The following is a 15,654-nucleotide window of genomic DNA, read 5'->3' on the forward strand; positions in this document are numbered from 1 at the left end:
AAAGAGAGACAGCTTCTGACACAGACATCAGAAGCGGGCAGAAAGAGGGCCCCCCTTATTAGTCTTTAGCCGGATGTTATATAGCTACTGCTGCTGCTAAGTCGCTTCAGTCAGGCTGTTAATTAAAGAAAGGAAATGTCTCAAAACTCAGAGACTGGAACCAGGCCCCTCACCAAAACATCCATTTTGGGATGACACTGGCACAAGGCGAGTTGTCCTGGGCCACAAAACTATTGATATGAATCTTAAAGAAAGGCAGGTTTCCAAGCAAATACTAGTTTCATGAACATAGCTTAAGAGAACATTTGTATGAGTAAAACATACTGGTTTGTCAAGTCGGTTCTGAGTCTTAGGCAGAACCTACTTGAAGACAGAGTCTAGCTTAAAAAAAAACATTTCCGTAAGAAAAATGCATTGGCTAGCTCAAGATTCAAGAAAAGTTCAGATGGAAACAGGTGTCGTCATGGCAACACAGAATTTTAAAAGAAACCTCTTTTTAAAGTTGTACAGAGAAGGGAAAAAAAATCTAACACTTGTAGTTTGTTTCTTCTTGCTGCTTAAGAGAAACAGAAAAAATGTCTGACACTTGCAGACTATTTCCTCCATTTGGAGACCCCTGGCCTTCCTGCCCATTACCCTCTCACAACTCTCAAACTGGCCAGAGATCGCAGGTCAGCAAACTTTTTTGGGAACGGACTGGACAGTATCTCAGGCTCTGCTGACCATACAGTCTTGACACAACACCAGAGTTATGTCACCACTAGTCAATGCTGCCATTCTGGGGCAAAGCAGCCATAAGCAAAACATAAACACGACTGCGTTCCCATAAACCTGTCTCAAAAACAGGCAGCGCTCAGATTTGGCCTGACTTACCCTAGTCTGCAGACTCCCAGTCGAAATGAAGTATTTTAAAAACAAAAAATTAATATATCATTTGAGACAATACTCCTTTCCATATAAAGGATGAAAGTCCAACAAAAAGTTGCCACACCAAAATCCTACAGAGCACAATTCACACAGAAGGCTGTGCCATTTGTACTGTTAACTAGGTGAGCCCTATCTCCCATGCAGAATGAACCTAAGTTCTCACTTCACCCAAACTCCCCAAGTTCCATAACAAATTCAACTAGTATCACTATATTCATCTCAACATATGTCTCATTTCGACTTGGCCAGTGGTTTCTGATCTTCGCTAATGAAAATAAGTAACCCAAAGAGCTTTTTAAAATGCTGATCCCATGCAACCCAGTCCCACTGGACTATGTCTCAGGCACTGTTCTAAGTTCCACAGAAATGCTGCAAAGGTTGAAAATTACTGGATTTTCAACCAGTATGCTACCAATGGATAATCCATCAGAATCTACTAAAATCACAAAATGAATCAGTGAGTAGGATGGAGACCTGAGCACTCACCTTTTTTAAAAGCTCCCTGATTCCTTACTATGCATGATCAGAAATACTACTGTGAAGAGGCCTCTCTCTCTCAGCGGGGCTGCATCCCCTCACTGCTTATGGCCTTGCTGTCCAATCCCAGAAGTACAATGGACACCTCTAACTAAGGAATGGGGGTCAAATTACTGCCTTGACATGTAATAAACATTCAGGTTTTTATGTATGTGTTCAATTCTTCAGGGCTATTCCCACCTACTCAAAAAGGAATAAAAATTACATATATATATATGAAACAGATATGAAGGGCTATACTAAAACCCACACATTAATATTGACCATGCCAGCCAAAGAAACTACTTAAGTTTTAAAACAAAGTAGCATCCAATCTAAGCACTGATCCAATTCTCCAAGTCGAAGTACTTTATAACTACATGATACCACTACTAAAGCCAGAAAGACATTTACATACTTTATGACATTATCATTTATCCAAGAAAGTTTATTTCAAGAAACTGCATTTTAAAAACATTCTAATTAAAATTTCCTCTTTACTCCAAACCAAGCTGTATCCACAAATAAAGGGTACATACACAGCAGTACTTAAATTTTAAACTACTGAATCTACAAGCAGTAAACCTAATATTAAAGAAAAAAGACAATCATAAAGACAGATTCACAAATTCTTACTGTTAACTGAATAACTTCTGTGTTCAAAGCTGTAAAATTGTGATAAGTAGAAAATTTCAACCTAGAAACTGGTCTGTCTAGAAAATGGTCCCATTATACTGCAGTAAAAACAAACCTAAATGAAATTAAGGCACAGCATAAAAATACATAGTGTTACAGGAGTCAAAAAAATATACTGCAGGAGTGAAAAATAACATGTTTAATTTATAATTACAAATTTATTATCAAAGAGCATGACTTCCTCTAAGGAGAAATAAGTTATGAAATTAAAGTGACAGCTTCTAATTGATGAAGAGTTGGCATATTCTTAAAACTCTTAAAACTATATTCCTATGTATAATATTATGATCAATTTGAAAGCTAACAAAGAAAAACATGATCAAACATAGTATCTTTTGCTACATTAAAAAATATATACTATTCAAGACAAAATAAGTATTTATTTTACACTCCAAAGCAGCTACTATTTGCTGTGTTGGAATATTTCTAATAGGAATATTAGAAAGAAGTGAGAGGTGGCATCTTCAAACAAACCAAGTAAACCTACATGACTTTTATTATTCAGGCAAGCTGAACACTTACCATGTGATTCCTCCCTTTACAATGAACAGGGAAATAAGAGAAGCACATAAGAGGCCCTAATTTCAAAGCTTTTAAAAACAAAAACAAACATTAAAATTGTTTAACAAATTTTTCCAGAGACAGTTCTGAACGTAAATGAAGAATAACTGATGCAACAATGGCCTCAATGTTTTTCTATTAACACAAATCACTTAAGACCAGTAAAGAGCTTTTGTTAATATTTCTTTAGTTCTTGATTAGCCTGATTAGTTTATACTAACAAGCATTATGAAGCTAGGAACCAAATAAAACTGAGACCAAAATGATGAAAAATTTGTCTATCTCAGAAAAAGCTAAAAATAGAACGAAGACTATATTTTCCCCTACATATTAAATATCATTACTACATACTATTTTAAATGATTCCTTTCCAAAAAATTAAGAACATACTAACTTTGGGGCCTAATATGATTATTAATTAAAAAGAAAAAAATCACCAAGTCCAGCCCACTGTTCAGTAAACTTTTTCTGTAAAGAGTCAAACAGTAAGTCTTTTAGGTTTTAATGGTCACAAATACAGTTTAGTAGTCTTTTTTTTTTTTTTTCTTATCTATCAACACTTAAAAAATGTAAACACCATTCTCAGCTCTGTGGTAGGGTGGTACAAAAATGGGTGGAGGTTCCAGGTTTCCTTTGCAGACCTCTACTCCAGCCAAATTAATCTTATGATGCTTCAAATATGTAAAACATTCTTTTGGTAACTACTTAAAACTCTATTGGACTTAAAACTCTATTGGACTTCTCTGGTGGCTCAGACAGTAAAGCGTCTGTCTACAATGCAGGAAACCTGGGTTCGAGCCCTGGGTTGGGAAGATCCCCTGGAGAAGGAAATGGCAAGCCACTCCAGTACTACTGCCTGGAAAATCCCATGGACAGAGGAGCCTGGCAGGCTACAGTCTATGGGGTTGCAAAGAGTCGGACACGACTGAGCGACTTCACTTTCACTAAAAGTCTATGAATATTAAAATATTTAATCATCTAACTTTTCTGACATCATAATCTTATGAAACAATAAATGAGCTACTTCTGAAATTCCACTAAACCTGCCATACTTTTAAATATCTAATTTATTTATTCTCAAAGTTCCCTGGCTATTACATCTTACCCACAATTAAAATGAATTTGAAACATTCCAATGTTTTAAGTGTTTGCAGGATTTCAATTTTAAACTGTAGCAACATTTCTAAATAGTTTTTGCATGAAAAGTCAAAACTATCTGTCCTTCATTAATTATGCCTACCTCTTGGACATATTAAAAAATATTGATGTGGATTTTTAAAAACTGTGAAATTTCAAAGAATCGGAGTTTGTAATCAAGCTTTCGATGTAGCCAACTTAAGTTTAACAGAACATATTAATCACTTCCTTTGGTCCCTAAATGACTTAAATCATTAGACACAGCTACATATTTTCTCCAAGGACATAAAGTTTATGCCAGAAAAATATTAAGCTAATCCCACCAGCTTAACTATAGACAAGCACTTTAGAAACTGATATACTGAGATACACGGAAGAACTAGGAAGAATTTCCTAGTTGTCAATGGAATGAAATAAAATTTCCCTAAGAAATTTATCACATGCACTTTTCTATATTTTAAGATTAAAACACTTTACTAGTTTTCAAAATATACACATTTGGAAAATTTTTTTAATTCCACATTCTTTTAACATTGTAAAATATTCTCACATTGATAATTCCAACAGATTTATATTAAAATTTAACAGTGAAAAAGAAGACCACAATTTAAAAATGTCAGTATGTAAGTATTATGTACCCAAGAGGAAAAGAGAATTGCAATAAAGCTAGAAATTACTCAAAAAAAAGAACACCCAATGCTCAAAAAACTTACTCAACTAATTTGGTAATGGGATTTAAAAATCTATTAGCTTTTAGTGTAACTTATAAATAATAACAAAAAATTTTCTAACGGAATTTAAATGAAAATGTAATTTTCATTCAAAGGATATTTACTTGATGAAAGGCAAAATAGAAAGTTCTTGATTACTATTCTACTTAGGATTTACTTTGCTGTATTCATTTTAATTTAAAAAGCTTTAAAATTTTTCAGGGACAGAGACAGAAAAAAAAAGGCACCGGTGATTTGAATTAATACGTTTAGCTTCGGAAAGTTACTTAAGAATCATGGCTTTAAAACAGAAAAAAATATTGGCAAGTATTTTTTAGAGTGAGTTGTTAAGCTGGCATTCATCTAAGGTGATCAACTAGACTCTGTTATCATTTAGAACCTGTGGGTTATAACATTTGAAGTATCCTTTTTTGCCCTACCATTTTGCCTCCCTAAAACAAAAACCTGAGTCAGATAAAGTCTCCAGAACTAACTTCCAGTTTGTAAGAAACTCAGGCATAAAGAAACTTGTTGAACATCACTGCCAGGATATAATCAACAAGATCCAGGATGTGAAATATTCTTTATGAGCAGCTGTTTCTTTAAAAATAAGAACAATAAGGAAACAATGAAAAAAAAAGAAAGAAAACCTACAGACTAAAAAGAATGGATGTATCAACCCATTTGAAGAAACCAAATTTTTTTAAAAGACTGAAGACTTGGACAAATTGGGGCTTTTATTACTTAATATTAAGTAACTGACAACTTTTAAGGTACGATAAAGAAATTTTTTCAGAGTCCTTATCTTTTATAGGTCCACACTCATATAAAATTATATGAAGTCAAGGTTTTCATACAAAAAATTTCAGATTACTTAAACATGAAAAACATCAGCCAAGTACTAATAACTGTTATGGCTGACTAATGAGCATATACTACTCTACTTTTCTATATGTCTAAAATCTTCCAAACTAAAGAACTGACATCAATTAATGGTGAACATTAGTCAAGTGGAGATGATGGGATTTATCAAGATTCTTAATTTAGCAGCAATTAAAAAAAGATAAAGTGAAATGAAGCAAAATTTAATATCCATTTCATAAAGCATGATCATCTTCAGAAACTAATTTTGGTTTACTACCTGTAAGAGGTTAAGAAACTTGCTAGTTTATCATAAACATGACGATTCAGAAAGATTATAAAATATAGTACTATATAAAGCAGTATCTAAAAAATTCTAAGTATACATCATCCACCTGACAATATAAAATCACTTTAGTTAACTAGTACTTTACTTACATTTTCCATATAGTTTGGCTTAAAGCCCTCCTGCTGTCGCCTCAGCTCCTCCTGTTCTCTGTGTCGGATCATTTCCTCTTCACGACGACGGTGCTCTTCCTCATGCCTGAGAGATTTGTAAATAAAAATTCAGGGTGTGACATATAAGCCATAACCAGGTATCTTACCTCAGGTAAAATCATGTATGTGTATCATGTATTTATACATTATGCCAGTCTCTGATGAGTGGCTTATCAGATTTATCTTCCTTCTATTTTGTTCTAAACCTCTAATAAATCAAACAAACCAATGAAATGGTAATTATCTGGAGTAAATTAAAAAAAAAAAAAAAGTAAAATAACAGCCTCCGAGTTATATGGTTACAGTCAAAAAAAGTCCAGCTTCCAAAAGCTCAAAACAGTACTCTATTATGGAACAAAGAAAAAGCCTGGATTCACCACTGGCAAAGCAGTTAGTACCAAACACTGCAAATTACCACACTGCTGAGACAAAACTCCTACTATGTCAGAAGGAAGCCTTCATAAGCCCCTCTCCCTCACTGGATCAACTCACTGAGGAAATCTCCTGGGACCAGGTATCTATGTATCACCTATTTTTGTAAATTTTGGAATAATCACGTTCACTCACTGTCTGTGGCTACCTCTGGGTTACAGCACTATTAAAATAGCTGAGACAGAGACCATATGACATGGAAAGCCTAAAATATTTACGAAGGAGCCCTTTCCCACACCGCTTACTTTTAATTACTTATTATTTCAGCGTAAGTATAGGGCACTAATTTTAAAAGCCTAGCTGTAAAGGATAAATGTAAAAGGAGAAAGCTAGATTCAGAAAGGTTTATTTTAGAAGAGAGGAGGTTTCCTTTTATTGGGACAAGTAGAGACTTAAACACAATTACATAAAACAGAAAAAAGCAGTAAGAAAGAAACTGAGGACGTCCCTGGTGGTAAAGAATCCGATTGCCAATGCAGGGAACACGGGTTCAATCCCTGGTTCGGGAAGATTCCACATGCCACAAAGCGATTGAGACCACGTGCCACAACTACGGAGCCCACACCCTAGAGCCTGTGCTCCACAACAAGAAAAGGCACAACAATGGGAAAAACATGCACCACAATTACAAACTAGCCCCTTCTCTCTGCAACTTGAGAAAGTCCACGGGCAGCAATAAAGACCCAGCGCAGAAATCAATCAATAAATAAAAATTGTTAAAAAAAAAAAAAAAAAGACATGGAAAACAGCCCTTTGGGAAAGGAGTTAAGTGGGGAGTTTCTTTTACAACAGTGGTTTCCTAACTTTAGAATGCCTCACAGTCACCTGGAGGGTTTATCACAACACAAGTGAGTCAGCTTATGACTCAGTATTACTGAGGTTAAGGTGCTGATGCTGCCTGCCAAGTACTATAAATTGAGAGTAAGTAGGTAAGAGTAAAATCAGAGTAGTCCTAATACAGAAACACACATACACTGATATCATGAGGTACAAAGTTGGAAAAAATATACTATACGAACTACTATCTACCTCCAGACCATGAGGACACTTCAAACTCATTAACGGTTTTTCACTTTCTTTTATTTCCCATGATCACCTTCCTTCCCATCACAGCATTTAGTACTTTAACAGCACTTTCAAAACAAAACTTTAAGCTTGCTTTAATCTATCATAGCTGTGCTTGCTGCTGCTGCATATGCTGCTGCTGCTGCTGCTGAGTCACTTCAGTCGTGTCCGACTCTGTGTGACCCCATAGACGGAAGCCCAACAGGCTCCCCCGTCCCTGGGATTCTCCAGGCAAGAACACTGGAGTGGGTTGCCATTTCCTTCTCCAATGTGTGAAAGTGAAAAGTGAAACTGAAGTCGCTCAGTCGTGTCTGACCCCTAGCAACCCCATGGAGTGCAGCCCACCAGGCTCCTCCATCCATGGGATTTTCCAGGCAAGAGTACTGGAGTGGCTTGCCATTGCCTTCTCCGATAGCTGTGCTTATGATTCCTAATTAAGACTGTTGAAACATGTAAGAGTAATATTTATCTTGTATTTTACAATTAAACCTTGCATATGCAAGAAAAATTGTTACTTTTCTTTCCACATCTTAGATCAACTACTCCCTTAAACCTCCTTGCTTAACCTAAAAGATTTTAAGTTGCCTGTCACAGTTGTCTATCATGTACTGAGATCTCTGATGCTCATATCGTTTTTACCATGGATTCCACCGCCATATATCCTTTTTAAATAAATTATCAGAAGAACAAAAATGCATAATGGCATTCAGACCAATCTTAAACACATGTAAAAATCAAAACTAAGAATGCAAATATGTGCATCTATAGAAAAAATAGTCCAGTAAATCACAGTCCATTTTTACAGTAAATTATATGAAATAATGCCTAAGCCCTCTAAGTTCACAGTGTCTGCAAAGTGTCCACAACTGGCTAGAAACAATCATATTGATAGAAAAATGAATTATGGGAGATTGTTAGTAATTCCATAACTGTAGTCAAAAATGGACAATTCTTTTATTTTTTTTCTGTATTTTCCAATTAATATTAAATATAACTTGTCAATAACAGACACTGGAGTTTTATTAATAACATACACAATAAAAGCTACATATATTCACATATACGTTATAATGATGTTCTTTACCTCAGCTGTATTTGCTTTCGTTTTTGTAGCTCTTGGTTTCTGAGTTCTTCCAAACGTCTGAGTTCCTCTTGACGCCTCATTAAATCTACAAAATATTGACTACAGATTAATATTTTTAGCTTTTTCTTCTGTATTTTTACATCTATAAGCATAAAGGTTCTCCACAACTGGCAATATATGTAGTAATTTATTTATACTCATGCACCTAGCTTCTCTTTTTAAAGTCTTACCGCATCATTCTACAATGAAAGATTATAAGCTGTGTAATGAACCAGGTCAATATCATTCCTGGGCCCATTTCTTCAGGTATATGAAGAAAATAAAATCTACCCTTATGCTAAAAAATTAAAATGGGTAGTAACTGCTTTAACACAGGGTCTGGAACATACTAAAAATAGAATGAACAATAGCTACATTTTCATTTACACAGTTTTAAGCAAATTATAATTTTCTTCAGCAGCAAGCTTGAAGCCCAAAATGATGCCTTGGGAAACATCAGCAGAGGGCACATTAACATCAGACCAGAAACAGTAGGAAAAATGGGATAGGACATAGCATAAAACCCCAAAACATCCCTCCCAACACTATCAGCACATTTCCTCCTGCATCAATGAAGAAAAGAGGGGATAGTTCCTGAAAGGAGGAAAAGGGCTGAACACTGATGTGAACAAGCCCACTTTAAACAGGACAAGCATCCCCACTGTCACCAACCCATGTCACATATCAAGAACAAGGCTTTCAGAGTGAAGCAGCACAAAGATGCCCATTTGAGAAGCAGTGGATAAATTTCCCAAGTGTTAAAATATCCTTGTACTATCCTACTTAACTATATGTGCATGCATGCACTGACTCATAAATAAATTTTAAAATATATATAAGTACTCCAGATAACACAATTATTGGTTTTCTTTTTTCTATAAGCATGTTAGCTCAAATTTCTAAAATGAACATAAATTATCTCAAACATTTCTTAATAAAATACTATATTCAGAATTCTTATAACAGTTCAAGTTAAAATCCCATAGGCAAATAACTCTAACATCTTAACTATAACAACATAGGCATCATAATTATAAAAAGGTAATATTATCCTCCCTGAAGGTTAAAAAAGATTGAATTATGTATTAATTATGTCAACTAAAAAAGATCAGACAGATTATGTGGCTCTAATCATCCAGGCATGATATGGTTCACTGGGATATATAGCCAAATCTCTCATTATTCCAAAGCTCCTTCCAAAATGCCACACCCCAGACCTGGATACTCAGTCTCAACTGAGAAACTAAAAAAAACAAAAATTTTAAAAAAAATTCGGAGACTGCTCACGGTAAGTCTGCTTTGGTATATGTACCAGGAACTAGGTGATTCAGATAACATGCCAGTTGAGAAAAACATTTAGCTATCTAAAAAACATGACGACAATGATCTTCAAACATTTTTATCAGTAACTGTCAACCTTACTAGCTCATTAGAACTGCTCAAGTGCCTTTTAACCATAGACCAATTAAATCAAAATCTCTTGGGATATGAACCAGCTATGAGTTTTTTCTTTTTTTGAAGCTCCCTAGATGACTCCATTGTACAACCAACATTGAGAGTCCATAACTGTCATATAATTTCTATAGCTGGTGAGACTGGTAAAGACCAAAAATATATAGTCTATTTATATTCCTAAGGGGAAATGCTTCAATAAGACAAACCATGGGAAATATCTTACTATCATTAATTAAGAAAGTCAATACAGTGTATCGTGTAACAATTTTATTATTGATCTTCTAGGCTTGCTGCTCTTAAAACAGGAACACACATAGTAATAAATGGAAACATATGTACTATATTTTCTTCCATGAAAAGAAGAAAAGAGCATGAATATTTCCTGAAAACTGGATCTTCTCCTTTTAAGCTGGGCCAGTTAAGAATGCTGCTTTGCCCTCTCAGACCATGCTTCCTCACCAGAACAGGGTACAATAATTAGCTCAAAGGATCTGACAATCAAATTATCTGATAAACACACTATCTAATACGAAGCAGGAGCACAATCAACTTAAAACAACATTTTGTATCTTCCAAATTAATTCCTATAAGTTGCTAATACCCAAAATTTCTGAAATTTCACAAAAATTATATATTTATATACCGCCATGATAATGTACTTCTAGAGAAAAGTATTACCCAAAAAATATGTAACCTGAAGTAGCACAACCAAAAGGAAGGATTTTTTAAAAGATTATAAATATAAATAAAAAAATATTAAAAATAACAGACAAGAAGAGTTACTGACTGGAGGAGGGAGAGAAGATGGGAGATGGTAGAGCTGAGGAGTCGTCAGCAAAAGGAAACAGCAAGCTGCAATTTCACCCACACTTGATGCTGATGGAACACACATTCACATCTTTGAAAGCTTGCAACTTGAAGATTCCTATTGAGAGGACTTACCGTATGTCTTTAAACATACTAGTACATGATATGAATGAGTTAAATTTTATTAGAAAAAGAGTGACTTTACAGAAACATTAGGTTTAGGGTACCAAAAGAAACCAAAAATATCTGACTAGTTTCTACTGTTTGCTGAGCTGGATTTTAACTTACTTGGCACCAGCAGTTATTCAGCGACTTGACTGAAACTGCTTCAAAAACATGTACAAATTGTGTTAGTCACTCAGTCGTGTCCAACTCTTTGCAACCCCATGGACTGCAGCCCACCAAGCTCTTCTATCCATGGAATTCTCCAGACCAGAATACTTGAGTGGGCGGCCATTTCTTTCTCCAAAACATGTAATGAACAGGCTGAAAAAAGCTAACCTGGATTTTATACTGAAGAAAATGAGAATCTACCATATGAAGATTTACAGATGAATGATGACCAAATGGCTGATTCATGTCAATGTATGGCAAAAACCACTACAATACTGGAATTAGCCTCCAATTAAAATAAATAAAAGAAAATATTGGCTCTAGTATAAAGAATAGTTTAGAGGAGGCCAAGATTAGATGACATAAAGTCCAATAACAAAGCCTCTGCAAACTTCCCTGGGGGTCCAGTGGTTAAGACTCTGTGCTCTCAGTGCAGGGTGCACAGGTTCAATCCCTGGTCAGGGAACTAAGATCCCAAATGCTGCACAGCAAAAAAAGACTAGTTGAGTCAGTAAAATTCTTTTATACTTCATAAAAAATAAAAACAATTTATATATATATATATATATATATATAAAAAGAAGGCTGCAATAGAAACCAGGCAGCTATCTGTAGCACCTTTATCTCTAACAGGGAGCCAAGAGAAGGTAGATAAAGGTTCTGTTGTTATTGTTGTAGTCATTAAGTCGTGTCCAACTCTTTTGCGATCCCATGGACTGCAGCCCACCAGGCTCCTCTGTCCATGGGATTTCCCAGGCAAGCGTATTGGTGTAGGCTGCCATTTCCTCCTCCAGGGGAGATAAAGGTTTAATGAAATACTAAATTAAAAAAAAAAAGAGCAAAATAGAAAGCAATCAGACACTTTAAAGAAACACAAAATTTTGGCAATTCTCTGGTGGTTCAGTGGTTAGGAGTGCACACTTCTGCTGCATGAGCATAGGTTCAATCCCTGGTCAGGCAACTAAGATCCTGCAAACCACACAGCACAGCCCAAAAAAAAAATTCTTTTAAGGAAAAAAAATAAGTTTTATGGAAAATGGAAAAGTGATAGAAAGAATCAGAAAAAATTACAGGGAGAATTAACAGAAAAGAACAAAGGGGAGAGAGACTATAAGGAGGCATAATAAGAAACCTAGAGATACCGAGGGAAAAGTAAGCCAGAAAGAAAAACACCAATACAGTATACGAACGCATATATATGGAATTTAGAAAGATGATAACGATAACCCTGTATACGAGACAGCAAAAGAGACACAGATGTATAGAAGTCTTTTGGACTCTGTGGGAGAGGGCAAGGGTGGGATGATTTGGGAGAATGGCATTGAAACATGTATATTATCATATGTGAAACAAATCGCCAGTCCAGGTTTGATGCATGATACAGGATGCTCGGGGCTGGTGTATTGGGATGAACCAGAGGGATGGGATGGGGAGGGAGGTGGGAGGGAGGTTCAAGATGGGGAACACATGTACACCCGGGGCAGATTCATGTCAGTGTATGGCAACACCAACACAATAATGTAAAGTAAAAAAAAAAAAAAAGAAAAGAAAGCAATGATAAAGAAAAAAAAAGAAACCTAGAAACAAGGATGCGAAAAAGTAAGCTTCTCATATATACTTAAGCAGCTTGTCACATTAAGTATCTGACCAGTGAATATTAATAAATGTATGCTATGCATAACACCTGTTATGAGTGCTCTTATTAACAAAAAAAAAAAATCACACACAAAAAAAATTCAGTTAGCTCTGTCTCAAGTGTTTAAAGTGTTCTTGCCAAATACTAAGAATTTAGTCTTCCTAAATTCCCAAATCTGGAGCCTGGTGGGCTTCCGTCTATGGGGTCACACAGAGTCGGACACGACTGAAGTGACTTAGCAGCAGCAGCAGTAGCAAATTCCCAAATCTATCAGCAAACCTGAATCTTTTTCATCTCTGCCAAGGAACATCCATCTGTAATCTTATGACACGTAATAAGAATCTTTTTTAAGTCAGCTATTTTAATAATTTTCTTTTTCATAAGGAAGTTCTCTCAGAAAAGCAAAAATTTTGTTTCTAGTATTTTGAGTTTCAACTGTCTTAAAACTCTTAACTAGCAACTTCAATAGTAACAGTTATCAATGAGAAACGCACCTTGCCGCATGAGCATCAGCTGGTGCTCGTGCCGAGCTGCTTCCATCTCTGCCTCCAGTTTCTCTTTGGCTTCTCGGATGTTTCTGTCAACCTGCTCGCGCTGCTGCTTCTCCATTTCATCCAGAGCCTTCCATCGAGACGCATACTCAAATTCAAATGTCCCAGGCTGAGCAAAACGTGGCGGCTGTTCTCTTTCCCTAAGTTTACATGAAAAGACATACAGAACCATGTTTAAAAACTAAAACAAAATATAAGAACAACAAGCATTACCATTAACTAAGCTCATACAGCGTTCATGGCACTGTCTGACAAGTAACCTCCAAGAAATACTTCACGGCAATGTTGTCAAGCAGTTTAACAAGTCTCAGTTTAAGAAACTGCCCAAAGATGCCCAACTAATTAATAAGCAATAGAACCAGGATTCAAAACAAGACAACGAGACACTACAACCTGCATTCCCCAAATTACCACCTCCAATAAGGCCTTTCTGGTTTTCAATCAACAATTTTATATAAGGCAGTCTGTAACACATGACGCAAATGTCCCCTAAAAAGTAGGGAAAACCACTAGACCATTCACATATGACCTAAATCAAATCCCTTATGATTATACAGTCGAAGTGAGGAATAGATTTAAGGGACTAGATCTGATAGATAGAGTGCCTGATGACCTCTGGACGGAGGTTCGTGACACTGTACAGGAGACAGGGACCAAGACCATCCCCATGGAAAAGAAATGCAAAAGAGCGAAATGGCTGTCTGAGGAGGCCTTACAAATAGCTGTGAAAAGAAGAGAAGCGAAAAGCAAAGGAGAAAAGGAAAGATATAAGCATCTGAATGCAGAGTTCCAAAGAACAGCAAGGAGAGATAAGAAAGCCTTCCTCAGCGATCAATGCAAAGAAACAGAGGAAAACAACAGAATAAGAAAGACTAGAGATCTCTTCAAGAAAATTAGAGATTCCAAGGGAACATTTCATGCAAAGAAGGGCTCAATAAAGGACAGAAATGGTATGGACCTAACAGAAGCAGAAGATATTAAGAAGAGGTGGCAGGAATACACAGAACTGTACAAAAAAGATCTTCACGACCAAGATAGTCACGATAATGTGATCGCTGACCTAGAGCCAGACATCTTGGAATGTGAAGTCAAGTGGGCCTTAGAAAGCATCACTACGAACAAAGCTAGTGGTGGTGATGGAATTCCAGTTGAGCTATTTCAAATCTTGAAAGATGATGCTGTGAAAGTGCTGCACTCAATATGCCAGCCAATTTGGAAAACTCAGCAGTGGCCACAGGACTGGAAAAGGTCAGTCTTCATTCCAATCCCAAAGAAAGGCAATGCCAAAGAATGCTCAAACTACCGCACAATTGCACTCATCTCACATGCTACTAAAGTCATGCTCAAAATTCTCCAAGCCAGGCTTCAGCAATATGTGAACCGTGAACTCCCAGATGTTCAAGCAGGTTTTAGAAAAGGCAGAGGCACCAGAGATCAAATTGCCAACATCCGCTGGATCACGGAGAAAGCAAGAGAGTTCCAGAAAAACATCTATTTCTGCTTCATTGACTATGCCAAAGCTTTTGACTGTGTGGATCACAATAAACTGTGGAAAATTCTGAAAGAGATGGGAATACCAGACCACCCGACCTGGCTCTTGAGAAACCTGTATGCAGGTCAGGAAGCAACAGTCAGAACTGGACATGGAACAACAGACTGGTTCCAAATAGGAAAAAGAGTGCGTCAAGGCTGTATATTGTCACCTTGCTTATTTAACTTATATGCAGAGTACATCATGAGGAACTCTGGGCTGGAAGAAGCACAAGCTGGAATCAAGATTGCTGGGAGAAATATCAATAACCTCAGATATGCTCATGACACTACCCTTATGGCAGAAAGTGAAGAGGAACTCAAAAGCCTCTTGATGAAAGTGAAAGAGGAGAGTGAAAAGGTTGGCTTGAAGCTCAACATTCAGAAAACAAAGATCATGGCATCTGGTCCCATCACTTCATGGGAAACAGATGGAAAAACAGTGGAAACAGTGTCAGACTTTATTTTTTTGGGCTCCAAAATCACTGCAGATGCTGACTGCAGTCATGAAATTAAAAGACGCTTACTCCTTGGAAGGAAAGTTATGACCAACCTTGATAATATACTAAAAAGCAGAGACATTACTTTGCCAACCAAGGTCCATCTAGTCAAGGCTATGGTTTTTCCCGTGGTCATGTATGGATGTGAGAGCTGGACTGTGAAGAAAGCTGATCGCCGAAGAATTGATGCTTCTGAACTGTGGTGTTGCAGAAGACTCTTGAGAGTCCCTTGTACCTCAAGGAGATCCAACCAGTCCATTCTAAGGGAGATCGATCCTGGGTGTTCATTGGAGGGACTGATGCTAAAGCTGAAACT

At 36.5% G+C, this 15,654-nt stretch overlaps 1 protein-coding gene across 1 annotated transcript in view; it reads right to left on the reverse strand.

The window, feature by feature from the left end:
* Positions 1 to 15,654, reverse strand: part of PSPC1 (paraspeckle component 1) — a 52,423-nt gene that overhangs the window by 18,156 nt on the left and 18,613 nt on the right. Inside the window, exons 4-6 of the mRNA XM_055426427.2 lie at positions 13,252 to 13,448; positions 8,488 to 8,572; positions 5,847 to 5,952 (exon numbers count right to left, since the gene is read on the reverse strand). Of these exons, the coding sequence (XP_055282402.1) occupies positions 5,847 to 5,952; positions 8,488 to 8,572; positions 13,252 to 13,448 (388 nt within the window). The remainder of the gene's footprint in view (positions 1 to 5,846; positions 5,953 to 8,487; positions 8,573 to 13,251; positions 13,449 to 15,654) is intronic.

This window comes from Moschus berezovskii, chromosome 13 (genome assembly GCF_049115385.1).
Source record: "Moschus berezovskii isolate FMDL1 chromosome 13, NW_MosBer_1.0, whole genome shotgun sequence".
NCBI lineage: Eukaryota > Metazoa > Chordata > Mammalia > Artiodactyla > Moschidae > Moschus > Moschus berezovskii.